The sequence below is a fragment of the Podarcis muralis genome, chromosome 16 (assembly GCF_964188315.1).
Source record: "Podarcis muralis chromosome 16, rPodMur119.hap1.1, whole genome shotgun sequence".
Taxonomy (NCBI): Eukaryota; Metazoa; Chordata; class Lepidosauria; order Squamata; family Lacertidae; genus Podarcis; species Podarcis muralis.
Window position 1 is genome coordinate 24,460,009 of NC_135670.1, and position 27,862 is coordinate 24,487,870.

General features: G+C 49.6%; 1 protein-coding gene across 7 annotated transcripts in view; it reads left to right on the forward strand.

Annotated features, from left to right (window-relative positions):
* Positions 1–27,862, forward strand: part of SMTN (smoothelin) — an 85,494-nt gene that overhangs the window by 42,914 nt on the left and 14,718 nt on the right. For 3 of the 7 annotated variants that reach the window (XM_028709064.2, XM_077920394.1, XM_077920393.1), the window contains exons 11-17: positions 357–1,001; positions 5,264–5,364; positions 16,153–16,311; positions 20,604–20,679; positions 22,167–22,319; positions 25,511–25,573; positions 27,173–27,239. In XM_028709064.2, coding sequence (XP_028564897.2) covers positions 357–1,001; positions 5,264–5,364; positions 16,153–16,311; positions 20,604–20,679; positions 22,167–22,319; positions 25,511–25,573; positions 27,173–27,239 — 1,264 coding nt within the window. The remainder of the gene's footprint in view (positions 1–356; positions 1,002–5,263; positions 5,365–16,152; positions 16,312–20,603; positions 20,680–22,166; positions 22,320–25,510; positions 25,574–27,172; positions 27,240–27,862) is intronic. The other 4 variants (XM_077920392.1, XM_077920395.1, XM_077920396.1 and 1 more) reach the window with 3 other exon arrangements.

Genomic DNA, 27,862 nt, shown 5'->3' on the forward strand with positions numbered 1-27,862 from the left:
CGGCCAGTAAAGCGAGATGAGCGCCGCAACCCCAGAGTCAGCCATGACTGGACCTAATGGCCAGGGATCCCTTTACCTTTAGGGTCCCTTCCAAATCTACGATTCTATGTTTCTTTGACAAGCTGGAGATTTGGAGCTTCCTAACTTTGATCTTCCTTCCTGGGACAGGGAAGGACTCTGAGAGTCGCTCACACTGCCTGTGCTGGCGATGCTCCTTCTGTTATTGTTTTAAGTGCGTATAAACTCTGGGAGGAGCTCAGAAGCCTTCTTGGCCAGATTCCCAGCTGTGCGATGCATAAACTCTCCTCTGTTCCCAAGCCGACAAGCACGCCCCTTTCCCTCTCTCTGTCTTGCAGATTCCCGCCGGGATCAACCGTTCCAGAGATCTGGCTCTGTGCTGGACCGCGCACGAAAGTTCAGCTCGGATCCCCCCAAGCCGGCTGGCTCTGCCGCCACCCCCCGGAAGGCGGAGAGTGCGGGCAAAGGTGCCCGGATCCTGCAGCAACAGCAACAGCTCCTGAACCCCCCGCGTGCAGGAGACTTACCTGTCGGGGCACGGGGTGGCAGCAGTGGCGCTGCCGGCCGTGCCCTCCAGGATGCCAGCAGGCAGTGGGGTGCAGAGGAGCAGCAGCCGGCCAAGCCCTCCGCCAGCCAGGCAAAGACCGGGACAGTGAGGCCTCCTGCCGAGAGTCCGGCCGGCCCTAAAGAGGCGTCCGGCCCCCGGGGGCGGAGCCAGGCCAGCCAATGGCAGGGGAGCAAGTGGGCACCTGCCCGCCCCTCTGCTGAAAACACTCCGGGGAGCTCCTCCGGCTCAAAGGAGCCCCATGTCCCCCTGTTGAGCTCTTCCTCCTCCAGCAGCCCTCTGCCAGCCCGAGCGCGCAACCTCGGCGCTCCCGAGCCCAGTGACGAGATGAAGACCCTCTTCACCATTGAGATCAAGGATGGCCGCAGCCAGCCCCTCAGGAGCCAGATCGTGGGTGCCCCAGGAAACCAGCGGGCAGGTGAGTGGCACCGCGGGTTTTGCATTTGCGTTACTGTCCGGTGCCCTCGGAAGTTGGCGCAGGGGCAAAAGTGTCTTAGAGGCACTTCTTGCCTGCTCTGCGGAAGTTCCGTAGGGAGAGCACCCAGCAATTCATTTGCTGTAATTCCTGCGTCGCGGCGGGTCAGACTAGACAGCCCATGAGGTCCCTGCCCCCCACTCTGTGATTCTGCTTCTTCTCGGTTTGGCTGCTTTTGGACAGAATCGTTTATTTACTGTGTTTCTTTCCTGCAAAGAGCTCAAGGCAGCGCACGTGGTTCTCCCTCCGTTCTCACAACAACCCTGTGAGGTAGGTCAGGCTGAGAGATAGTGACTGACCCAGAGTTGCCCAGTGAGTTTCACCTGGTTGAGTGTAGATTCGAACCTCAATCGCTCGCGGGTTCTAGTCGGACACTCTAACTATTCCATGATGGCACAATTGCCACCAGACATCCCATAAAGTGACTTTTGAAGCGGATCTGGTCTTGTAGGAACCTTCAAAGCAAGCGAGGAGAATTTTGCTGAAAGGAGTGGAATTTCCAGGACAGCAGGCAGGGCAGAGAATGCGTGTTTTACACCTTGTGGATTTCTCCCCTGATTAAAGTTCTGCCCGGAGAAGCATCTTTCCCTGTCTGTGGCACTACCTGCTTGGTGAATTTTTCCCTTTTCTGCACGCATTAAAGCTCAGAGCCTTTGTCCACAAAATGCCAGCCGATTTGCCCCCAAAATATGAAATTGCAGGGCAGACTTGGGTGGGTGGGTGTAGTTTGGTCTGACAAACCTTCTGCAGGGAGAGTCGAAAATCTTCAGAGAAGTCAGGACAAAATGCCACGAGCCTGCATGGAAATGGCAGCCTCTGCTTTGCTGGCAGAGGTTTGTCTCCCGCTGCAGAGTTGCAAGCGCTGCTTTGCACCAGGAACCCTCTTCCAGAGTTACTTCGTGCAGCGCAAGTCAGAATGTTGGTCCATCTAGGTCAGTGTTGCCTTCACTGACTGGCAGCAAAGGCTCTGCAGGGAATCCTTCCCAGCCCAACCTGAAGAGGCTGAACCGAGGACCTTCTGCCGATGCCTTTTGCATGAAGCTACAGCCCTCTATTCTGCAAAATTGCATTTTGTTGCGGGGACTTAAAGCACTCTCCTCTCCTAGTTGCTCCTAGGTTGCCACTGCCCCTTCATAAGGGAATGTATCTGTTATCCATAAGGTTTAAAAGGCTACAGATTTGGGCAACAGGGGCTTCTCCTCTGGCCAGTGGGAATTTGCAGCTGCGGGTTGCATAGGTATTGTACCAAACTGCCTTACACTGCTGGCCCATCCAGCTTAGCATTGTCTGCACTGACCGGCAGCAGCTCTCCTGGGGTTTTCAGGCAGGGGACATTCCCAGCCCCACCTGGAGGGGCTGCCAGAGAAAGAACCTGCGACCTTTTGCATGCAAAGCAAGCAGATAATCTGCCCTGCGGAGTTTACAGCCCTTCTCTTGAGGATAAATTAAGATTTTAGTCCCCAGGGTTTTGGTGTTTGTTTTTTTAAAGAGCTGAATTAAATAGGAAGCTGCCTAATATTGAATCAGGATGCTGGTCTGTCCAGCAGCAGCTATTCAGGGTTTCAAGTAGGAATCATTTCCAGCCGTCTCAGGAAATACTGGTGGGGATTGAACTTGGGAACTTCTGCAATTATTATTATTATTATTATTATTATTATTATTATTATTATTATTATTATTATTATTATTATTTTATTTATACCCCGCCCATTTGGCCATTCTGGGCGGCTTCCAACAGAATATTAAAATACAATAACCTATTAAACATTAAAAGCTTCCCTAAACAAGGCTGCCTTCAGATGTCTTCTAAAAGTCTGGTAGTTGTTGTTCTGTTTGACATCTGACGGGAGGGTGTTTCACAGGGCGGGTGCCACTGCTGAGAAGGCCCTCTGCCTGGTTCCCTGTAACCTCACTTCTCGCAGTAAGGGAACCTCCAGAAGGCCCTCGGCGTTGGACCTCAGTGTCCGGGTAGAACGATGGGGGTGGAGACGCTCCTTCAAGTATACTGGCCTGAGGCTGTTTAGGGCTTGCTCTACCACTGAGCCAGAACACTTTGCCGTACAGTGGTACCTCGGGTTACATACGCTTCAGGTTACAGACTCTGCTAACCCAGAAATACTACCTTGGGTTAAGAACTTTGCTTCAGAATGAGAACAGAAATCACGCAGCAGCGGCGCAGCACCAGTGGGAGGCTCATCCTGAAGCACTATTTCTGGGTTAGCGGAGTCTGTAACCTGAAGCGTATGTAACTCGAGGTACCACTGTACTGGGATCTCCATGGATCCCAACTTGGCCCAATCCAGCTGGGTAAGGAGGCAGAGCCTATCAGTGGTAGGATAGCCGAATACAGTGTTACCTCGGGTTACATACGCTTCAGGTTACAGACTCTGCTAACCCAGAAATAGTGCTTCAGGTTAAGAACTTTGCTTCAGGACAGAAATCGTGCTCCGGTGGCATGGCGGCAGCAGGAGGCCCCATAAGCTAAAGTAGTGCTTCAGGTTAAGAACAGTTTCAGGTTAAGAACGGACCTCCGGAACGAATTAAGTACGTAACCAGAGGTACCACTGTAATTGCATGATGTTTCCAGTGAGATAGAGACAGAGAGGCCAGTGTCAGGTTGCCATGGGTGCAGCAGCTCCTGTGTGTGTGTGGTCTCCGCACTTGGAAACTTTCCTGTTCCTGGTGGGATAAACTTCTGTCGCTGTGGCCGGAGTGCGTCGGATTGATCTTCTCAGGGATTGGGTGCAAATTCAGATTATTCCCCCCCCCCCTATGAAGTCTTTGAAGTCTTGACTTTTTATTTTGAGCCAGTGGTGATGGTGTGGTCAGAGTGTCAGACTTAGGACATGGGAGAACAGGGTTCGAATCCTCCTCTCGGCCATGAAGCTCACTGGGTTTCCCCCTTTGGCCCATCGCAGCTTCTCAGCCTGGCCTACCTCACAGGGTTGCTGAGGGGAATAAATGAGTGGGGAGAAACAGGCAGGATATAAACATACACACGCACATACCCTTTTATGCTGCAATTTCATTTTAAAATGTCAAAGCGACGAACGCAACAGTGATATGTGAAAACCATGTCGAGGTTCGAAACACCGCATCGTGGTGATGTTTCCTTTAATCATCCTAATTTTTTTAATTTATTTTTTATTCAAAATTTTAACAAGACATATTATCCAAAAACATATCATCCTTGTCCCCCCCCCATTTTTCCTCCCTCCCCCCTCCCACACAACCCCACCCCAATCCGACTTCCCTCAGTTCCAGTCTTTGGTTTCTCTACAAATGCTGTTTTCTGCATGTTACAAAGTTGTATAGATCCTCAGACTATTTAGCTGATTATTATCAATAAAAGGTTTCTGAATGTTTATTCAAAACCTGCCAAGGAGTCCAGTTCGCTTTGTTGCGTCTTCAGATACTTTGTAATCATCCTAATTTTTGATTTGACCAAGTTCTCTATGACAACGTCTGCCCACCTGGCACCCTCCAGATGTTTTGGAAGGCACCTTCCGTCAGCCTTACGGCTGTGCTGATTAAAAAGCTGATGGGAACTGTAGTTCAAAACACCTGGAAAGGCAGCAGATTAGAGAAAGCAACTCTGGGCACTTGGTGGGTTCGGAGCTTGGAAGTCGATTTGCCATGCGATCCACTCCCTTCCCCATCTAGAACAGGCTCATTCCCGGAGCGTTATGAAGGCTGGCGCACGATGTCAGAAACTTGGATATATTCCACGATCTCAGCTACATTACCTGACTGCAGCTTGCCGCTTTCTGTTTTCTATTAGGAGAGCGCCAGCCACTTTTTAAAAAGCGTCTGGTTTGTAGCCCACCAAATCTCCAGGGCTTGGGGAGAAGGGCAGGTGGCAATGCGCCAAGTCTACGCTGGCGACAAAACAGCCCCTCCCCGGCTTGTGTCCTTTGTGGTTCCTTACCTACTCCTGCCAAGCAGGTAGGCGCCAGCTTTGGGGAGAAGGGACTTGGTGCTCTTTAGCTCAGGTATGCCTTGGAACACCCGGGCCAGCTTGTTTCTACAAAGGGAATGACTAACTTCAGAACTTAATGTGGACTAGTATCTTGTGCTTTTCAAGCGGACTGGCAACTTGCGGGCTTAAAAGCTGGCCAAATCCCGAAGCCCCAGTTTGGAGCCCTCCTCTTGCCCCGACCCCTGGCCGCTGGTTCTCACACCTGTGCCTTCTCCCCATGCCACAGAACTCACCCTGGGGTTGAGAAGCACTCCCATTCGAATCACCACCAGCAGCAGCAGCGTCAACAGCTCCAGCCATGGCGGCAGCAGCTCCAGCCTTAATAAGGTGAGTCTTCCCGCTCCTTCCCTTCTTCTGCTTTCCCTCCCTCCCTCCCTCCCTCCCTCCCTCCCTCCCTCCCTCCCTTCCTTCCTTCCTTCCTCTGATCATGCCTATTTCTGCAGGTGGGGAAAACTTAAAAAGTCCCCTTGGCCCTCCACGAAGGCGTGGAGCCTCAGGGAGGGCGGAGGGCTGCGTCAGTTCTGCAGCTGCGAGAGGCAGAGCAAAGGGCACAGCTTGGGCTTGCGCAGGAGAGGCGGTGACCGTCTAATGTCTGGCATCCTGTTCTCACAAGGGTCGCAGGTGCCAACAAGCAGGACCCCAGCACAAGATTCGGGAGCTTTGCTGCCTCCAGTGGTGGAACCAGAGCGAAGTCCCTATGGCTATAGTAGCCATGGATAGCCCTCTCCTCCGTGAATTTGCCCAATCTTCTTTTAAAGCTGTCACCAACTCCTGTGGCAGGGAGTTCCACAGTCTAACTATGCACTGCATTAAGAGGGTTTTTCCCCCCCTCCGTCCCGAATCTTCAAAATTCATTGGATGTCCCTGAGTTCTAGTGTTATGAGAGAGACCAAACTTTTCTCTATCCTCATTCTCTTTGCCAGGCATAATTTTTTTACACCTCAATCTTACTCTGCTTCTCTCTAAACCAGGGTTTCCCAAACTTGGGCCTCCAGCTGTTTTGGGTGGGACTACAACTCCCATCATCCTTGACCACTGGTCCTGCTAGATGGGATGATGGGAGTTGTAGTCTGAAGACAGCTTAAAGACCCTGCTCTAAACTTTTTAAAAAAACTCCAGGTGCTGCAACTTTCCCTCATGGGGGACGTGAACCATTTGGGGTGCCCTTTTCTGAACCAGCTCTGCAAACCCCCCCCCCCACTCTGCCAGCGCTCCCAGCCATGCCCTGGCTGCCTCTCGCAGCCTGGTTGTGGAGCAAGCCGGCAGCTCTCCTGCCTGGGCTAATTAGCCTAATGCCTCGTCCCGCTTGTCCCTGCCGGCCTGTCGCCTCTCGTTAAGGCATTAGGCGACCTGTGGCTCCGGAATCCGGGTGGGCTGCCACGAGGAGCTGCACCGACGGGCGACAGAGTTGTGCCAACTCGCTCCGGGTGGGCCTCTGGGTGGCCGTCCCCTGCAGGTGAGAGCGTGGGAAGGATCCTGGTCCCGGGACGTGTGTGTGTGTGTGTGTGTGTGTGTGGCAGCCAGCCAGCCAGGAGGGTGGAAGTGAAGAGCGAGATTGCGGCTACGAGGAGGAGCTCAGGCAGTTTGTAGGGCAGGGGGTGCTCTGAGCTGGACAGAACAACAACAGAGGGCCGTTCGCCCAGGCCGGGAATCCGATCACTCGCTCTTTTCATCAGCCATGTGCATTATTCAGGAAGCTGTGCAGGAGGCTGGAGCTGGGCCTGGAAATAGTTGCTCAGGTGAGCGGAGCTGGCCTCCTTCTTCCGTCCCTCTCCCCGCATTCCTGTGCTCCAGCCCCCATCTTCAGGTTGGAGCAATATCCCTGCACCTCGGCCAGGCCACCTGAGCAGCGGCAGCTGCGTCGGGACTTTGTGTTGTGTGTGTGTGTTTCCCCACTCGTCGCCTCTGCTGCCTTGCAGCGTGTCTGACGACTGAGACAAGCAGCAGGGTGGTCCAGCAGCGTTGGCAGCCAGGAGTTAGGTGGTGGGTTGGGATTTTGTCCCTGCTTCGCAGCCACAGCAGAGGGAGGCCGTGCCCGTCTGTGCTGCTTCAGACATCAGGTAGGGGACTGAGTGCTTAAATGCTCCCCCATAGCATTTTTTTAAAAATCCATGCGCCGGGAAAGCTAGCTCCTCAGGAAGAAAGGTTCCTCTTTTCCATGTACTAGCTTTCTCACTGCAGGGGTCCCCCCGTGTAAAACCATTTGACGATATGATTCCTCGCCTGCGATTTGTAGTGATGCGTTTCAGACACAAGTTGATCGCCTCATCTGCTGTTGGCATGACTTGTTTCCTGCCTCCGTGATAGGAGGGATGGTCTCCTTTATCCACGAATGGTTTTTTTCAGTAGTTATCGTACCCACACACCTGTGAACCCAGGGCTGCCCTGCAGCTCCATACGTGACCATTATGTGCTCCCCAGGGAAGTTTGCCTGGTGCCTTCATTATACACCTTTAGGTGCCAGGCCTTTGGTTAATCCAATTTACATCCAATGCCTGTTTAAAATGTGTGTGGGGGGGGGTGTTTGGCGGCGGTGGGGGCGTTAGGCTTGTCGTTTTTATTTTTATTAGGTATTGTCAGGGCTGCCTCAGGTCCCAGCTCACAAGAGACCAACGCCAAGTCCAGTTTATATACAAAGATGTTTATTGAAGTTCATTGTACGCTCCACAGCCGAGGCGCGCAGCCCCACGTCTGTTACGCTTAGACCGCTGAAGTCCCCTCTGAGTCAGTCCCTCCTCTGCACCAGTTTAAGAGGGCTGTGCTGCTCCACCTCTTCCTTTCCTTCCTTTTCCGCAGGGTCTTCCTGCCCCCTGGGGTTTCGCCCCTCCTGGATTCCCCTGACGCGGAATCCCCAGACAGCTCTGGGATGCTTTGGGACCTGGCTCCTCCTCCGGGCTCCCTGTTCTTCCGCGCGCCTCCACATTTGAACTTGGCGCGCGTTCGCTACTCCCTGCACTACTCCTTTCCCCTTCCGGGAGGATGTCTTGTTCCGATCTCCCCTCCCTCTCTGCTTTCGGACCTGCTTCTCCTGTCATTCTGGAATCTCCACCCCCTTCACTGCGCTCTGGCGGAGAAGCCGGTCCCGACTCCCAGCTCCCACTTTGGGTTCCCCCGCTGGTCCCCTGCTCCTGACGAGTCCCCCCCGTGACTCCCCTTGGCCTGACCACAGGCGCCCCCTTCTGGGAATCCTCCGATTCACTTGAAAGACTCACGGAATCCCTCAAGTCATCGTCATCCTCTTCCTCGCTGCCCTGGGATTCTTCCCCCTCGCTCTCTGTTTCCTCCCTCACCTGTGCCTCTGTCCCTGAACCCCTGACAGGTATTTTGTGGTTTTATATCTTGATTTTATTCTGTGAACCGCCCTGAGACTTCTGGGTATAGGGCGGTATATAAATTCAATTAACAACAACAACAACCCCATTTCGACTGTTTGGGCCGGGATTTTGGCTCTCGGGTTCTAACTCGGATGTCCCAAGATTCTTCCCCTTTTTCTTTCTTTTTTTAAAAAAATATTTTCAGTTTTTCATCATTAATACCCTTCAAAACTAAAACCAGCAGTATTTGTACAATTGCGGGATTCCCTGGACTTCCTTCCTCCCCCTTCTGGTTTTCCACAGATACATTTTTATTTTATTTTAACTGCATCTAATTACATTGATCCAACTTTAAATAAATCCTTTACCTGTTAAAAATTTACAAGTGCTATATCAATCCTGCTAACATCTTCAAATCTTTACATTGTTCTTTAATGTACTCTATAAATTTATACCATTCTTTTTAAAATTTACTATCATCTTCCCAGTCATTTTGACATACAGTGGTACCTCTGGTTATGTACTTAATTCGTTCCGGAGGTCCGTTCTTAACCTGAAGCACCACTTTAGCTAACGGGGCCTCCTGCTGCTGCCGCGCCGCCAGAGCACGATTTCTGTTCTCATCCTGAAGCAAAGTTCTTAACCCGAGGTACCACTTCCGGGTTAGCGGAGTCTGTAACCTGAAGCGTCTGTAACCCGAGGTACCACTGTAGTCCGTCATTTTCACTATCCACTCTTCCTTGGTTGGCGTTTCTTCTTCCTTCCATCTTTTTCTTTCAAAGCCGGTCCCTATTTGCAGCAGTCACACTCTTCCCTCCTTCACCAGTGTGGTGTAGTGGTTAAGAGCGGTGGACTCGTAATCTGGTGAACTGGGTTCGCGTCTCCGCTCCTCCACATGCAGCTGCTGGGTGACCTTGGGCCAGTCACACTTCTCTGAAGTCTCTCAGCCCCACTCACCTCACAGATTGTTTGTTGTGGGGGAGGAAGGGAAAGGAGAATGTTAGCCGCTTTGAGACTCCTTCGGGTAGTGATAAAGCGGGATATCAAATCCGGACTCCTCCTCCTCCTCTTCTTCTACTTCTTCTTGTTCATCTGCTCTGAATTGCCCAGAGGACGGCCCTTCTAATGGCACTAGCCTCTGCAGCCCCCAGGGGGCACCCTTCCCCTGCCATCACAAGGCAGCCCCTGCCTCTCCCTGCACTGGGTCCAGCCTGTCCCCCACCCACACAGCCCGGCCACCTGGCCCAACTCCATCATCCTGTCTTTGTCTGTCACCGGGAATCGTCCCTCTGCAGGACAAGAATAGCTGCTCCGGCCACACAAAAGACCCCGCTCAGCCCCGCCGGTCACCAGAGAGCCGTGGTCCTGCCATTCGGGGCTCCCCTTCACTCTCTCTCCTGGCGCTGCCCCTCTGCGCCATGCCCGGCGTGCCCACCCCCAGCCCAGAGCCGCCCCTGTTCGAGGAGGCTCCCCTGCGGCAGGCCCTGCAGGAAGTCCGCCAGGAGTTGCAGGCGTGGCGCCAGGCCGTCGAGCACCGTGTGGAGGTGGCCCTGGGCTCGGTGCGCCCGCTGGCTGCCGCCCTCGCCCAGCTGCGGGAGGAGAATGCCGCCCTGCGGGCCGAGCAGCGGCGGCTCAGCCGGGACGTGGCGCTGCTCACCCTCTACCTGGGCGAGGAGGAGAAGGACCCCAGCACCCTGTTGCTGGAGGCGGAAGATCCCTGCGCCCACTTTGAGGGTACCGAGGAGGCCGGGCAGCCGACGGCCCACCCACCCACCTTCGCCAGCACCAGGAGGCACTCGGAGGTCCACCTCTCTCGCAGCGGGAGTTTTGTGAGTCGTGGCTCTTATGCCAAACATGGGTAGGGGACGGGTTAGGGGCTTTGGCGTGCGGGGAGGTGTGCCCCCTCTTGTGCCCTGCCTGCCCATCTTCCTCCCATCCGACAGGTGTTGTATTTAGCCTTGGGCGACGTAGCAATACATTGCCTGAAACCGGTTGAAAGTTAAAGTCGCGAGGTGGATTTCAGAGCAGGCGATGTATCGTGAATCCCCGCTTGCCCCCGGCTGCAGCAGCGTTGCATGCTTCAATATGGAGAGCCTGACCAGGCCACCTGGTACTCGTCCGCTCCTGCCCCCCCCCCCGGGAGCCCAAGTCAAGGGTGGGGAAGGAGGACAAGGTCCCAAGCAGAGAAGATTGCATGCTCAAGATGGATTATGCCAAAATGGCAAAAGTGACAGGGAGAATCAGAAACCAGGATGATAAGAAATTTAATAGAGAATGGAAAGAAAAAATATAGATTATCGTAAAGAACGCTGTACACAGTTAAAATCTGGGATGCGGGTGGCGCTGTGGGTTAAACCACAGAGCCTAGGACTTGCCGATCAGAAGGTTGGCAGTTCAAATCCCTGTGACGGGGTGAGCTCCCGTTGCTCAGTCCCTGCTCCTGCCAACCTAGCAGTTCGAAAGCACGTCAAAGTGCAAGTGGATAAATAGGTACCGCTCCGGGGGAAAGGTAAACGGCGTTTCAGTGTGCTGCTCTGGTTCGCCAGAAGCGGCTTAGTCATGCTGGCCACATGACCCAGAAGCTGTACGCCGGCTCCCTCGGCCAATAAAGCAAGATGTGCGCCGCAACCTCAGAGTCGGTCACGACTAGACCTAATGGTCAGGGGTCCCTTTACCTTTACACAGTTAAAAATGTTAGCAGGAAAATGGAAATTTGAATATAAGTTTGGATTATATTATAAGATGCAGTATAAAAGGAAGTATTTTGGAAATCAGGTGGGAGCGGAGGGAAGTCCAAGGATTCAGAGAATCCTGTTGATGTAGAAAATTGATTATATTTGAATACAAGAGTTATTTGTAAAAACTAAAATAAAAATGATAGATAGGGTGGGCCTTGCCTGCCTTCCAGCCCCGCCTTCATTTTTTTCTCTGGCTGTGCGAGTGCCGGCAGGCAGCCTCCTCCCTCCCTTTTTCCTTTGCACCGATCACAGAGTCGCCTCTGTGCCTTCCATGGTGCTCTGGAGGGTGGCTCCTGGTAGCTGCCACTTGCATGGCGCCGGTGGGAAGCTATCACTGGGTTAAGCCACAGCTGGCAGCTCCAGGGATCCAGCAGTGCCATGTCATACGGTGCCCTGGCTGATGCACCTGGGGTTGTCCGCGTGGCCGGCCACTGCCTTCTTCCTCCCCGCCCTGCTGTCAGGGATCAAACCTAGGACTTTCTGTTTGCGAAGCACATGCCCTGCCCTTTAGCTAGAGCCCTTCTGCTCCCCCAACAGACTTTTGTGGTGTATGTAGGAAAAAGCAACGCCCGTCATGGTTTCCCACCCTAGCATGTTCCCTGCTCCTGCCTCCCCAACACCAGCCACTCTGCTTCATTAAAGAAACAGCAATTTGAAGTAATGTTACATAATAAAGAAGGGTGCCTCTGGGCATGTGCAGAGTGCCAAGCTGGTGAACGCCAGGGTGAACGCCAGGCTTCTCCCAGAAGCCAGGGCTACATACACACATTTAGAAATAAACATTTCATGTACTGTATATCGTTTAAGCAACATTCTCCCCTGACACCAGTTAGTGGGTTTGTGGGAGGAAGTTCTGAAGTTCATGGCCACCCTTTCTCACGGGCAAATGTCACGCCAGCCCTCTCCTGCTTGTTGCGGCGCCAGGCTGGCAAGCACACCCCTCTTGGATTGGAGCGGGCACAGAGCAGGCTGTTTGCGCCTCCCGCTTAACCCACCCAGGCTGGATTAGCTGCCTCTCTGTTTGGGATTACAGCCGCCTGCTCGGACGACAGGTGTGCAGAGCCCAGTGGTTGTGGCTTGGCACTTTACCTGCGCCAGCCAGGCCCTTCCTCCTCCTCCTCCTCTTCATGCCAGCTGGGGTGGGTGATGCGAAACTCCTGCCCAAGCAGCTGCCCAGGGTCGCCTTTCAGTGGCCGAGAGCTGGGGAGGCGCGTGAGTGGCAGCCTCCCCAGCCCCTGCTTGTTAGAAAGGCTCCTTCTCTTTACAAGCAGCTGAGCTCGGGGGCCCCCAGCCAGGAATCTGCAAGCCCCGCTGGCAGCTGGGCCCCTCTCCTGTTGCTGATCTCGTGGCGCTGGCGGTTTTGTGCTGGGATTTGCCAGAAGCCTGCGGGACAGCGTCCTGCCGTCAACAAGGACCTGTCAAGTTGTAAATTGGACAGAGCGGGGGACTGTGGCGTGCAGGTTGCTTAGCTGTGATTCTGTGGTTAACTAGAAAAGTGATCTTCCGTTCCTTGTTTGGAGCACCCATAACCCCCTACATGCAACAGTGGGTGTGCTTTTCATGGGATGAGAAGCTGGCGGCTGTTCAAATGAACTACAACTCCCATCATCCCACACAGAGACGCATTGGCAGATTCCTCTAGTGGCATAGGAGAGCTGAAAATACAGTCGTACAGTGGTATCTTGGGTTAAGTACTTAATTCGTTCTGGAGGTCCGTTCTTAATCTGAAACTGTTCTTAACCTGAAGCACTACTAACGGGGCCTCCTGCTGCCGCCGGAGCACGATTTCTGTTCTCGTCCTGAAGCAAAGTTCTTAACCTGAAGCACTATTTCTGGGTTAGCGGAGTCTATAACCTGAAGTGTATGTAACCCAAGGTACCACTGTACCTTGGTTTTTTAACAGCTTATTTCCTGAACGTTTTGGCTCCCGGATGCCACAAACCCGGAAGTGACTGTTCTGGTTTGCGAACTATTTTTGGAAGCCAAACGTCTGGCGGAGCCTCCGATTGGCTGCATCAGCTTCCTGCAGCCAATCGGAAGTTGCACTTTGGAAGTCAAACGGACTTCCGGAACGGATTCCATTCAACTTCCGAGGTATGACTGTAATGCCAACATATTTCACATCTGGTATCCGATGCACCCCTTTGTCTTCAGCTGGTACATGGGTAGATGAATCTAAAAAGACCAGCGCACAAATTTTTACGGCCCTCTAGCTGCTCATTTACCAGAAGACATTTATTTAGCGTTAACACTGGAAGTGTCTGCTCAATCCTGACCAAGCTAAGCCCCTTGATGTATCCTTTACTCTAGGGCAGGCATGGCCAAACTTGGCCCTCCAGCTGTTTTGGGACTACAACTCCCATCATTCCTAGCTAACAGGACCAGTGGTCAGGGATGGTGGGAATTGTAGTTCCAAAACAGCTGGAGGGCCAAGTTTGGCCATGCCTGCTCTGGGGGGGATTAGTTTGGCATTGGCATGACAGGTATGGAGGGTGGGACCACAAAAACAGGCCTTTTCTGTGGTGGCACCCTCCTTGTGGGATGCTCTCCCCAGCGGGACTTGCCTGGTGCTTTCATTATGTATCTTTAGGCTCCAATGGTTAAACACTCTATGGCCTTCTAAACTGGGGGGAAGCGTAATCGTGTTTGTTTGTTATTACGGCATGTATTTTTGTGCTTCTGTATTGTAAACTGGCCTGTGATTCTCTGCTGAAAGGCAGGGTGGAGATTTAATAAATAACAGCAATGTCTATTGCTGCCCCGCACCCCCTTGTCTGCTCCATGCAAGTGCCAGTGCCCTTGTGGTGTCTTTTAAACCTGGCGGGCATCCCAAATGGCATTGTGTGTGGGTCGTGTTGACAGGGAGCTGGCATTGTGCTCCCGAGTCCCTGCGATGAGGTGCCAGCTCCACCTTGATCCCTGATCAGCAAACCGCTTCTGAGTAAGCCCTTCTAATCTCCCCCTAGAAATCCCCTGACACAGTTTATCAGGGAGCTTCGTGTTGGAGCCGGCCCATTAACCAAAGAGCCGCTGTCCCCTCGGTAGATGCAGGCCTGGGTGTATTTGAAAACAAGTGTTTTTTAAGTATGGAACTTACCTCTTGGAGAATCTCGGCTCTCTTTTTAAAGAATAAAATCAAGTTTCTAGTCCTTCTCGTTTGCAAAGGCATGCTTGGAATTCCAGGAGTCCGAGACGTTTCTGAATGAGATTTCCAGCGCTCAGAGGAAAGAGGTTCAAGGCTCCTGCTCGGGTCCGTCATCTTTCAGTGATTGGAAGACATGCACAAATTATGCAAAGGAAGGAGCAAAAAAAGAAAGAAAGAAGTTTAGACAAAATAAGGACTGTCGTGCAAATATCATCAATTTGCACATGTTAGAATTGATCATTTCTTTTATATATATATATATATATATATATATATATATATATATATATATATATAATTTTTATTGATTTTAACATATAAATTATAAAACATACCACAAAACTTATCACATATACAATCTTTTTAGACTTCCATCAGCACCTCTGAAGATCCACCGTTTTAACCACTTCTTAACTTTATATTGCCTTGAAGTCTTTTAACAAATCATCCTTCCCCTTATACATTTTTGCAATAATTCCAATAATACTCCTCACAAAACTTCTTGCAAACCTACAAACGTCGTCTGGTGTTCACAAATACTTTTCAAATAGTCCGTAAATTTACTCCAGTCTTCCGTGAATTTCTGGTCCCGCCAGTTTCGAATCCTTCCTGTTAGTTTATCTAGAATTGGTCATTTCTTGGGGGCAAGGGGCAACTCTGGTTGCTAGCCACTCGGTATTTTGTACCCCAGGATCCGACAAGTGTTATAGAACATTAGTGTTTTAAATTTCCTTTTTTTAAAGAGGAAAAAGTTTGTAGCTTTCACGTGCGCAGAACGTGTTTATGAAGCACCATGTTTAGAGAGTGCAGCTTCTGAGCCTTTTAATCATAGGACCACAAGGGTCGTCTCGTCCAATTACCTGCAATGCAGGAACCTTTTGCCCATTGTGAGACTCGAACCCACAACCCTGCGCTTCAGAGTCTCATGCTCTACCGACGGAGCTATGATTATCTCCTATCTGCCACCCCCTCCCTTCCTAATGAACACTAGCTTTGGCTTAGCAGTTGAAAAAGAGTGTGTTGTAGTGGTTAGAGTGTTGGACTAGGACCCGGGAGACCAGGGTTCGAATCCCCACTCGCCCATGAAACTCACTAGGTGTGTCCTTAGGCCAGTCACTCACTCATCCCCTAACCCACCTTGCAGGGCTGTTGTGAGGATAAAATGAGGGGGGGGGAGAGAGAATGGAGTCCCATAAAAATACAATCAGTAAGCTACAACACACCCATGGTTTTTTATTTTATGATACTTTATTCTTACTGTATCTCATTGTGGTGTACACATGATAAGAAAGTAAGGCATTTAAGATTAACTCTTTTGTTTGACCCGATACTGGTAACGACCACGGCATTTCCTTTTCCAAGTATGTAGAAGTATTTGTTACAGCAATACCTTGGATCCAGAACGCCTTGCAAGCCAAACGTTATGGCTCCCGGGAGTGTTCCGGTTTGCGAGCGTTCTTTGGAACCCGAACGTTGAACTTGACTTCCACGGCTTCCGATTGGCCGCAGGAGCTTCCTGCAGCCAATCGGAAGCTGTGCTTTGGTTTCCGAACGTTTTGGAAGTCGAACGGACTTCCGGAACGGATTCCGTTCGGCTTCCAAGGTACAGCTAAATTTCGGCTGCATTTGTGTTCCGTGTTTGCACTGACGCTACTTTACTTCTGGCATTCTCTCTGCTCACTTATTTTCCTTCTGCAAACTTTTCTTTTTCTTACAATTAAAAAAAAATTGCATGGGAAAATATGGGATTGGGGGAAAACTAACTAAGCCACCTTGAACTCCTTGGAGGAAAGAAGGCAAGACTATAAATGGAATGATTAAAAAAGAAAAGAAAAAATAATCAGTGTGGAAGATCCCATGTATGATCTTCCAAGTTGCTCTTAACCTACATTGGTGTCATCTTCTTTTTTTGCTTCAGATGGAAGCCGAGGTGCCGGTGCACCGCGAAGCAGCGGACTTGGCATTGTCAAACGGCACTGAGAAAGAGAAGCCACAGGCCCAGGAGCTGCACCAGCGAAGCCGCCTGAGCGCCGAAGAGCTGAGCAAGATCGAGGAAGAGCATGTGTTGGATAAGATGGTACGTGTTGGCGACAACAGCATGAATTTGGGACTCTGTGGCACACAGCAGGGTGGTAACAGTCATACAGTGATGCCTCGCAAGACGAAAAGAATCCGTTCCGCGATTCTCTTCGTCTAGCGGTTTTTTCGTCTTGCGAAGCAACCTATTAGCGGCTAAGCGGATTAGTGCTATTAGCGGCGTAGCGGCTATTAAAGGATTAGCGGCTAAGCTGCTAAAAGGCTATTAGTTGCTTAGCGGCTTAGAAAAGGGGGGGGGAGCGGAAAAAACCCCGCAAGACTAGCAAGACGTTTTGTCTTGCGAAGCAAGCCCATAGGGAAAATCGTCTTGCGAAGCAACTCAGAAACGGAAAACCCTTTCGTCTAGCAGGTTTTCCGTCTTGCGAGGCATTCGTCTTGTGGGGCACCACTGTAGCTGATTCTCTGAGTTGGGTATCTTGTGGGAATGTTGAGGAAAGTAGAAGAGGATATATTGATTAAATATTACCCCTCCTCACTGACGCTAGTGAGCAAGCAGCAGAGCATATTCCTTTGCAGATTGCTGGAAGCAAGTTGATGGATTCGTTAGAATCATTTAAGTTGAGCAGTCCAGTCTGGCTTGTTCCTGGCAAGTTTCGCCTTTTATTTCCCTCTTAAAATAATGCAACAGTCTTGATTGAAAGTAAGAGTAAAGTTTACTTAACATTCAGTCCACAGTACAGTGGTACCTCAGGTTAAGTACTTAAATTTGTTCCGGAGGTCCGTTCTTAACCTGAAACTGTTTTTAACCTGAAGCACCACTTTAGCTAATGGGGCCTCCCGCTGCCGCTGCCACTGCTGCCGGAGCACGATTTCTGTTCTCATCCTGAAGCAAAGTTCTTAACCCGAGGTACTATTTCTGGGTTTGCGGAGTCTGTAACCTGAAGCTTATGTAACCTGAAGCGTATGTAACCCGAGGTACCACTGTAATATTCTGGAGGCAGGCTTTATCTTGTGGTTACAGTTACATTTGTAGAGAAAAGAAGTCTGAGCTAGGCCTCGGACTTTCTACCTTGTGGCTTCCATCCTCTATAAGGATGAGCCGTGTGCTGCTGGCTAAGAGCCAGCAGAGAGCAAAAAAAGGCAAAAGAGGGAGATGGCTGTGTGATTAGCCCCTTTTTAGGGTCTGCCAGGATCATGCCCATCTACCTGGTCACAGACAGGGGAAGGATACTCCAGAACTTGTATGACAGGAAGTTTTCCCTGTCTGGAGCATCATTCCCCTGTGTGTCCACTCTGGGTAACATGAAATGTTGTATTTGACTGCTTCAGTGATGATATATTTCACATATCTGGGGTCGGGTAAGGGTGTGTGGCGCTGTGGCTTAAACCACTGCGCTGCTTGGGCTTGCCGACCAGAAGGTCAGCGGTTCGAATCCCCACAATGGGGTAAGTTCGAATCCCTGTAACGGGGTGAGCTCCCATTGCACGGTCCCTGCTCCTGCCAACCTAGCAGTTGGAAAGCACACCAGTGCAAGTAGATAAATAGGTACCACTCTGGCGGGAAGGTAAATGCCGTTTCTATGCGCTGCTCTGGTTTCGCCAGAAGCGGCTTAGTCAAGCTGGCCACATGGCTTGGACAAACTGTCTGTGGAAGTGGACAAATGCTGGCTCCCTTGGCCTGTAAAGCGAGATGAGCGCTTCAACCCCAGAGTCGTTTGCGACTGGACCTAATGGTCAGAGGTCCCTTTCCCTTTAAGGGTGTGTGCATGTTTGTCTATGTGTCTGGAGCAAATGTTTTTGTTCTGTGAACCACCCTGAGACCTCTGGGTAGTATATGAATGAATTCAATAATTATTGGCACAAAAATGGAAACAAGAAGAATTACCGACGAAAGAAGAGTGGCAACTGAAATTAATGGACTATGCAGGATTAGACAAATTGACAGGAAGGATTCGAAACCTGCGGGACCAGAGATTCTTAGAGGACTGGAGTAAATATTTGAACTATTTGAAAAGCAGTTATAAGAAACAGATTACGCTAGTAGGACTGCTAGAAGTTTTGTAAGGAGGACTATGCGAAATATTGCAAGGAAGAGTATGAAGAAAATTATTAGTTAAGGACAGTTAAAAGTAATAGAGAAATTAAGAAATGCAGATAAAGTGATAAAGAATGGAAAATCTTCAGAGGTAGCTGACGGAAGTCTAAAATATTGTACAGCGGTACCTCTGGATGCGAACAGGATCCATTCTGGAGCCCCGTTCGCATCCTGAGCAGAACGCAACCCACACCTGCGGGTCGCGATTTGCCGCTTCCGCGCATGTGCATGCCGTCATTTTGAGTGTCTGCGCATGCGTGAGCGGTGAAACCCGGAAGTAACGCGTTCCGTTACTTCTGGGTCGCCGCGGAGCGTAACCTGAAAATGCTCAACCTGAAGCGACTTTAACCCAAGGTATGACTGTATAAGATAAGAATATATGTTAAACTATTGTTGGGAATGATATGTGAAAAAATTAATTAAAATGTATAAAATAAATTCAATACATTATAATAATAATAAATGTTTGGGAGAGGGTTTGGATCTGGGGTGGGTCGCCTCCTGCCACAAGCCGGTGTCATTTTGCTCGCTAGGGAGCCTCCGAAAGGGTGTTTATTAAATTTTGTATACCACCCTTCATTTGAAGATTTCAGGGTGGCAGAAAATCAAAGTTGGAAGGGACTCTCAAGGGTCATCTAGTCCAGTCCCCTGCAGTGTTAAAGCATCCATGACAAATGGCCATCTAACCTTTGCTTAAAAGCCTCCAAGGAAGGAGAGTCCACAACCTCCTGAGGGAGACCGTTCCCCTGATGAACAGCTCTGAATGTCAGAAAGTCAGTTGGAATCCCCTTTCTTGTAACTTGAAGCCATTGGTTTTGAGTGCTACCCTCCGGAGCAGGAGAAAGCAAGCTTGCTCCATTCTCCCACGTGACGGCTCTTAAGACAGCTATCGTATCTCCTCTCAGCCTCCTCTTTTCCAGGCTAAACATATCCAGCTCCTTCAAACACTCCTCATAAGACGAGACGCTTGATCATCCTGGTTGCCCTCTTCTGCACACGTTCCAAATACAAAATAAAAGCAGAATAAAAACAAGAACAAAACCCATAACCACACCACCCCAACACATTTTAAAGGACATAAGAATGTTAATCGGACAAAGGCCTGATTAAAGAGGAACGTTTTTGCCTAACGCCGAAAGGTGTTTAATGAAAGTGACAGGAGGACTATATCAATGCACTAGGGGAGATTAATCATTGGTCACGCTGGCTGTGGCTGATGAGAACCGACATTATTGTTATTTATTGCATTTATATACCGTGGTACCTCAGGTTACATACGCTTCAGGTTACATACGCTTTAGGTTACAGATTCCACTAACCCAGAAATAGTACCTCAGGTTAAGAACTTTGCTTCAGGTTGAGAACAGAAATCGTGCTCTGGCGGTGCAGCAGCAGTGGGAGACCCCATTAGCTAAAGTGGTGTCTCAGGTTAAGAACAGTTTCAGGTTAAGAACGGACCTGCTCAGCAGGTGAAGCCGATTCCTGGCCCATGACAGGTGCAGCCAGAATGATCATGGAAACATAATGCAAAACTGATGTTTTACCACTGAGCCAAGGGCTTTACTTCAAAATAAGATAAGTTCCTAGTCCTCGTGGTTCCAAAATAAAGGGATGATCAAATTTGGAGGCTGCCTTATACTGAGTTAGGCCGCTGGTCCTTCTCAACATAAATAATAAAACCAAGGATCTAGAATCTAACTTCTTATTGTCAGCACTGACTGGCAGCATTTCTCCAGGTTTTTAAAAATAAAATTAAACTTGAATGTCCTTCGCCTGCATGCTTGCAGGATTACATCTGTGTGAATTAAATTTCTCTGAGCGGCTTTTCCTTGTTGGGAGCAGTTTTCATGCCAGCGTGGTGTAGTGGTTAAGAGCGGTGGACTCGTAATCTGGGTAACCGGGTTCGCGTCTCCGCTCCTCCACATGCAGCTGCTGGGTGACCTTGGGCCAGTCACACTTCTCTGAAGTCTCTCAGCCCCACTCACCTCACAGAGTGTTTGCTGTGGGGGAGGAAGGGAAAGGAGATTGTTAGCCGCTTTGAGACTTCTTTGGGTAGTGATAAAGCGGGATATCAAATTCAAACTCCTCCTCTTCTTTTTAAATGAAGGGAGAAAAGCTGTGTGTGTGTGTGTGTGTGTGTGTGTGAGAGAGAGAGAGAGAGAGAGAGAGAGAGAGAGAGAGAGAGAGAGATAGAAGTAGTAGTGGTAGTAATAACCCCTCTTTCCCTCTCCCTGCAGCTGGATCAGACCACAGACTTTGAGGAGCGGCGGCTGATACGGGCCGCCATGCGGGAATTGCGCCAGCGGAAGCGAGGTACCTGCCTGGGGATTTTTTTTGGGGGGTGGGGAGCTTTATAATTGCACACTTCAAGAAATCTAGTCCTCAAATGAGAAGACTTAAACTATAGAGAAGTGGGAGGCAAATGGGCACTAAGAATTGCTGTGCAAAAGCCACCGGATTCACACAAGTATTCGTCAACCTGCTGCCTTTTGGACTACAACTGGATTACGAGTCCTGCCAGCCCCCAGCCAGCATGGCTGCATGTCCATTTTATGGCCATGCTGGTGCCACAGCCTGGGGAGCTGCTGCCAGTCAGTGTGGAAAATATTGAGCTGGATGGACTCGGAGTAAGGCAGCTTCCTGTATTCCTATGAAATGCAGCAATCTGTATGTATCTGCAGTTGAGTGAAGAAACCACCCCCTCCTCACTGGGTAACCTTGAGCCAGTTCTTGTCCCTTGACCTAACTCACCCCCCCAAGGGCTGCTGTGAGGATCAAACCAGTGGTGTTTTAGGAGACTCACAGCTGCTACAGTTGAGCTCCTTGGAGGAAGGGTGAAATTTAAAATTTAATGAATCTGTGAAATAAAGAAAGGGCTCCTGGCCACAGTATATTTTACTCCCTAAGGTTTATGTACTGCTTTGTTCTCATAAAACAAAATCCTTAAAGCGGTTTCCAAAAAGCGGTTTCCAAAAAGTAGAACTATGAAACTACAGTCGTGCCTCAGCTCCGAAACGCCTCAGGAGTCGAATGTTCCAGCTCCTTAAAGATCGAAAACTGGAAGTGAGTGTTCCGGTTTTTTAACATTCCTTTGGAAGCCGAACGTCTGACAGGGCTTTCATGGCTTCTGATTGGCTGCAGGAGCTCCCCCCCCCATTTTTTTATTCATTTTATAACACTAATAACACTAATAATAAATTTTATAACACTAATAAACTAATAAACAACACAAACAGAAAAACAAACAAATTCTTGTCTTATCCTTATTTTTTCTAAACATTGTTAAGTGAGCTTCCCCAAGTCCCCCCTATCTGATTTTCATTTTACCTCATCTTTAGCAGTTTACATATATCATAATTTTTAACCTTTTTTAAAATTACACTTACTTTTACCATTACCATCCTGCAGCCAATCAGAAGCCGTGCTTTGGTTTCCAAACGTTTTGGAAGTCGAATAGACTTCCAGAATGGATTCCTTTTGACTTCCATAGTATGGCTGTTGAAAGCAACAGTTGTAAGACATCTTCAGGGAAATGAAAAGGAACGGTGAACTGAAAACAACACAAAACACAGACCAGTTTCCTACATGTCTGGATAAGCTTTGTCCTAAACAAAAATGTCTTTGGCCGGCGTTGTGCAAGGAAGGGGCCTGCCTGGTTGTCAATAGGCAGGGAGTTCCAGCGCTAAAAGATAGGTTTGTTAAAAAGGCACAACAAGGCCCCCCATGGCTCCTGTATCTTTGCCCTCCTCCCGCCATTCTTGCCGCCGTTCCTGACTCCTCTGGGATGTGGCGTTTTGCAGAGCAACGAGAAAAGGAGCGCAGCTTGCGGATCCAGGAAGCCAAATCGAGAGGGGCCACCCACACCACAGAGACCACGGCCCGGCAGAGCGCCATGTCCGCCGATGGCTCAGCCATCAGCACCGTCACCAAGACCCAGCGCCTTGTCCAGTCCAGTAAGGAGCAGCTGGGGGTTTGGGGACGCTCCGCCTTTCCTTCCGAGCGCATGGCTTCCGGGGGGAGACGCACAGCACGCATCCCAGACGTCACCTCAGGCCTCTTTCGGGTCCTTGATATCCCCGTGGAGAGACGCCCTATTCTTTCTGCTCTGGAAACTGTCCTTCTTCCTCCTCTGCATCGGGGTCACCGCTGGCAGTTTTTCTTCTCTTTTTGCACCGGGATGGTTGGTGCCTTCTCCGGCCGTCTCCACGGCCTCATCCTGGCACCTGAAGCTTGGAATGGCTCATCTCTCTCTCTCTCTCTGTCCTCTGTCCTTTGGCCATGCTTTAGAGCATCTGAGTTAGTCTTTTCTTTTGGGACGTAAGCGCTCCTCGCTCGGCCGTGACTCATGCCGTCCACTTCCCGGGACTTCCTCCGTTGTAGGGAGAACGATGGGCTGAAGTACCTTTTACACCCTCGAATACAAGGCCTCTCCAGTTAAAAGGGGCTCAGCAAGACTCAGAAATGCCTCTCTTTGGCTGGCACCCTGGAGAGCTGAGGCTGCAAGTCAGAGTAGGCAGCACTGGGATGGATAGAAGGATGGACGCGTGAGGAAGGGCCATCAGATAATCTGCTTTGTGTGCAAAAGGTCCCGGGTTCGTCCCCAAAAGCATCTCCAAGTACACTTGCAAGAGACTTCTTGTCTGAAATCCTGCAGAACTGCTGCCAGTCAGTGTGGACAGTACTGAGCTAAGTGGACCAATTGCCAGACAGTGTAAGGGAAGAGCTGTAGCTCAGTGGTAAAGCATCTGCTTTTGGTGCAGAAGGTCCCAGGTTCAATTCCTGTCAGTGTCCCTTATTTGAATCTCCAGAGAGCTGCTGCCGGTCAGTGTAGACAGTACTGAGCTAGATGGACACAGTGTTCTTTTTTTGTGTCAGGCAGTTTCCATGTCCCTGATGGCCTGTTTTAAGGCAGTTTCTTGGCTTCAAGGCTAAGGGCTTCCACCTGACCCATCACAGCCTCTCCTCAGAAAGGATATTGTAGAGCTGAGAGAGGTTTGGAAAGGCACAAGCTCAGTGTTTAAGACAGGCTTCCTTGGTCCTCCAGATGTTTTTTGGCCTACAGCTCCCATGATCCCTAGCTAGCAGGACCAGTGGTCAGGGATGCTGGGAATTGTAGTCTCAAAACATCTGGAGAGCTGAGGTTGAGGAAGCCTGGTTTAAGAGGTTTGGGGCAACTTCCTTACAAGGAAATTATTTTCGCAATCCTTGGTTCTTTTTAGTTTAGGGAAAACGGTGAGCATGAGGGAACATGATAAAGGGTTATAAAATTCTGCCCGGTAAAGATAGGGAGATAGGTAAAAGGTAAAGGGACCCCTGACCATTAGGTCTAGTCGTGACCGACTCTGGGGATGCGCGCTCATCTCGCTCTATAGGCTGAGGGAGCCGGCGTTTGTCCGCAGACAGCTTCCGGGTCATGTGGCCAGCATGACTAAGCCGCTTCTGGCGAACCAGAGCAGCGCACGGAAACACCGTTTACCTTCCCGCCAGAGTGGTACCTATTTATCTACTTGCACTTTGACATGCTTTCGAACTGCTAGGTTGGCAGGAGCAGGGACCGAGCAACGGGAGCTCACCCCGTCGTGGGGATTCAAACCGCCGACCTTCTGATCGGCAAGTCCTAGGCTCGGTGGTTTAATCCACAGTGCCACCCCCGTCCCTGAAAAAAGATAGGGAGATGCATTTTGCCAAATACTGGAGCTCTGCGTCATCCAATGAATCTGAATGTTGGAAGATTCAGGACAGGCAAAAAGAAAGGATTCTTCATGCAGCACCTAGCTGGACTCTGGAATTTGCAAATGATGACAGCCCCCAACTTGGGAGGGCGCTAAAGGGGTTTAGACAAATGTGTGGAGAACAAGGCTAGTATAACGGCCACTGGTAACAAGCCAGCCCTGTGATGCGGCTGTGAAAAGGGCTGATGCAATTTTAGACGGCGTCGCCTGCACCAGAGTTTCCAAGTCGTGAGAAATAATACTTTTGCTTTTTTCTTTGCTTGGAGTCCGGTGTCCAGTTCTGAGCGCTGAGCTTTAAGAAGGATTTAGTTGGATTGGAGCAGGTCCAGAGGAAGACAAGATGGTCAGGTGTAAATAAAATAAGGAAACTTGTTTATTTTTACCCGGGAGAAAAGCAGACAGAGGAGGAGTGTAATATCTGAAGGGCTGTCATCAGGCAGAAGGGGGCAAAGTCTTCTTTTCTGTTTCCCCTGAGAACAAGATTGGGTCTATCTGGGGATGGAGTTATAGGAGGGTAGATTTGGGGAGAATATTTTAGGGAAATGTTCCTTCTTGACCCTAATAGCTGCTTGGTAATAATAATAATAATAATAATAATAATAATAATAATAATAATAATAATAATAATAATTTATTTATATCCCGCCCTCCCCAGCCAAAGCTGGGCTCAGAGCGGCTAACAACAGTAAAAATAGCATAATTTAAATAAAATCACAGTCAATTAATTAACATACATTCTAAAATCAATTCAGAATCAAATTAATGGCAACCATTGGGCTAGAGTTCTATGAGGATTACCAAAGGAGGGGGTCAGGCTGTGCCTTGGCCAAAGGCCTGGTGGAACAGCTCTGTCTTGCAAGCCCTGCAGAAAGAGGTCAAGTCCCGCAGGGCCCTAGTCTCTTGTGACAGAGCGTTCCACCAGATTAGGGCCACAGCCGAAAAAGCCCTGGCTCTGGTTGAGGCCAGCCTAACCTCCCTGTGGCCCGGGACCTCCAAGATGTTTTTGTTTGGTAGAAATTTGGAGAGCTCTTTCTTGCTGGAGGACTTGAGGCAGAGGGTGGCAACCATCTGCTGCCGCTGGATTTCCTGCATTGGGCAGGAGAGGTCAGACTAGATCCCAAAATTGTAGAGTTGGAAGGGACCCCGAGGGTCATCTAGTCCAACCCCCTTGCGGTGCAGGAATCTCGCCTAGATCATCCATTAGCCTTTAGTACACCTTCCAACTCTGATTCTGTGAGGCTGATCCTGATGGTCACCAGGATCAGAGGCAGAATAACAAAGGGAGAGAAGCCTAAAGCTTTCAAGTCTCGCTTGTGGGCTTCCCACTGTGGGGAACAGGGCGCCAGACAAGGTAGGCCTCTGGCCTGATCCATAAGCACTCTGCTTACCCTCTTGTGCTTTTCCCCTCCCAGATGATGGCAGCAAGACTTCCCGCATGATGATGATGGAGTCCAGCTACGTGAAGAGATCGGAAAGTAAGGCTCTTCCTGCACAATGTTTTCTTTCCTTGCCTTGAGGGGCTCCCAGGAAGAGGGAGGGCTATTCTTTCTTGCCAAGCTAAATGGACTGAGAGCAGATTTATTGTGGTGTTGAGTGTTTCTCTGTTTCCTGAGATGTCTGGGCTTGAAGGGTACATTATAATAAAAATAATAATTTATTATTTATACTCCCCCCAATCTGGCTGGGTTTCCCCAGCCACTCTGGGCGGCTTCCAACAGAACACTAAAATACAATAACCTATTAAACATTAAAAGCTTCCCTAAACAGGGCTGCCTTCAGATGTCTTCTAAAAGTCTGGTAGTTGTTTTTCTCTTTGACATCTGATGGGAGGGTGTTCCACAAGGCGGGTGCCACTACCAAGAAGGCCCTCTGCCTGGTTCCCTGTAACTTGGCTTCTCGCAGCGAGGGAACCGCCAGAAGGCCCTTGGCACTGGACCTCAGCGTCCGGGCAGAACGATGGGGGTGGAGATGCTCCTTCAGGTATACTGGACCGAGGCTGTGTAGGGTTTTAAAGGCCAGCACCAATACATTGCAAGCGCAAAGCATAATAAGCTACTGCAGTGTTGCATAGTGCTTAGAGAAGCGGTTCCCACACTTTTTGGGACCACTGCCCCCTTCTCACATGGTTCCCTCCCCCCATCTTATTTATTATTTTTTTAAAAAATATTTTTTATTAATTTTCCAAGCATATAATAAAAACAGACAATCAAACAAAACAAACAAAACATACAAACATATAAACATGTATACTTTCGTAATCTTATCTTCCTACACCTTGCTTCCCGGACTTCCCCATACCTCCCCTTTTCTGCATCCTTGTTTTTGCCTTTCTTCAGCAACCCTCCAACTGATTAATTAATTCACTTTCATTCTAATTTCCTTAACTTATTGGTTACAGCTGCAATTCTCTATTTCTTAACACCTTAACATCTCATTACACTTCAATTTTACAACAATTTTTAAGGTAAATTTTAAATTTCTTCCAGTCTTCTTCCACTGTCTCTTTCCCCTGGTCACGGATTCTGCCGGTCATCTCTGCCAGTCCCATGTAGTCAATCACCTTCGCTTGCCATTCTTCCAGAGTGGGTAGCTCTTGTGTCTTCCAATACTTTGCCAGAAGAATTCTTGCTGCTGTAGTAGCATACATAAAAAACGTCCTATCCTTCTTTGTCACCAATTTGTCACCCCCATCTTATTTAATCCCCACAACAACCCTGTGAAGTAGGTTTAAGATGAGAGGCAGCCACTTGACCCAGCGAGCTTTAGATTGCTGAGTGGGGATTCGAACCCGAGTCTCATAGGTCCAGGTCAAACACACCCACTCAGTGGTTTTCAAGCCTTTTTCGGACACTGTCCCTTTGGTTCCATAAACTCATCCCCAGTGCCTCCTACGCTATAAAAAAGCATTCTTCGAAAGAGTGGTTTGCACGGCCCGTTAAGGAAGCTAAAAACACGATAAAATTCTAAACCAGTGAAAGGGTGATGCTTTGGCGCAGTCCGTGGCATGTCGCCCTGTTGCCTCCGTGGTACCTGAGGTCCTTATGTTTGTCTCCCACCCCTCTTCAACCTTTCAGCAGACGGCAACACCTTTGTCCAGACGAAATCGTCCTACAGCACATCGTCTTCCAAGAAAGTCGGCAGGTGAGTCCTTCCTGGAGCTCCTCTCCCAGTTGCACAGCTCCTGCCGCATTCACAGAACGACAGAATTGCGGAGTGGGCAGGGGGACGCCAGGGTTGTAGCGTTCCCCAAACAGGGAAGGATTGGACTCTGATTAATAGAATACACATGAGGATACACATGACCAGCAAGACTCTGGGAGGAGGTGCCAATAATAATTCCTGTCCACCCCTTGGCCCAGGTCGTTTTATTCACAAAAGAACTTTTTACACAGTGTTCGTAAGAACCAATCAGATTTCCCCTGAGCATTTCAAAAACCCCACGTGGGACAAAGTTAAAACTACAAAGAGCTAATTTGAGCATGCATAGTAGTCCAGAGTAAATAAAAGAGGAAGCAAGAAGGAATGCTTTTAGGAAACCCCGGAGGTCGTAAACAGGAGAGGCAGGATTTCCTTGTAAACTCTCTTCCTGGCCCTTAAATCTATCTAAAGATTAACAAACTACATCAAAATAGCCTGTTATCTTTATGTACTGAGGATGCCCGATGAAGCGACTGGTCTGTGTTTCAGAATGCTTGTACGTGCCTATCAGGTGTAGAGAAAGCAAATGGTAGAGATGGAGAGGCTTGTGGGATTCGATCAGAAAC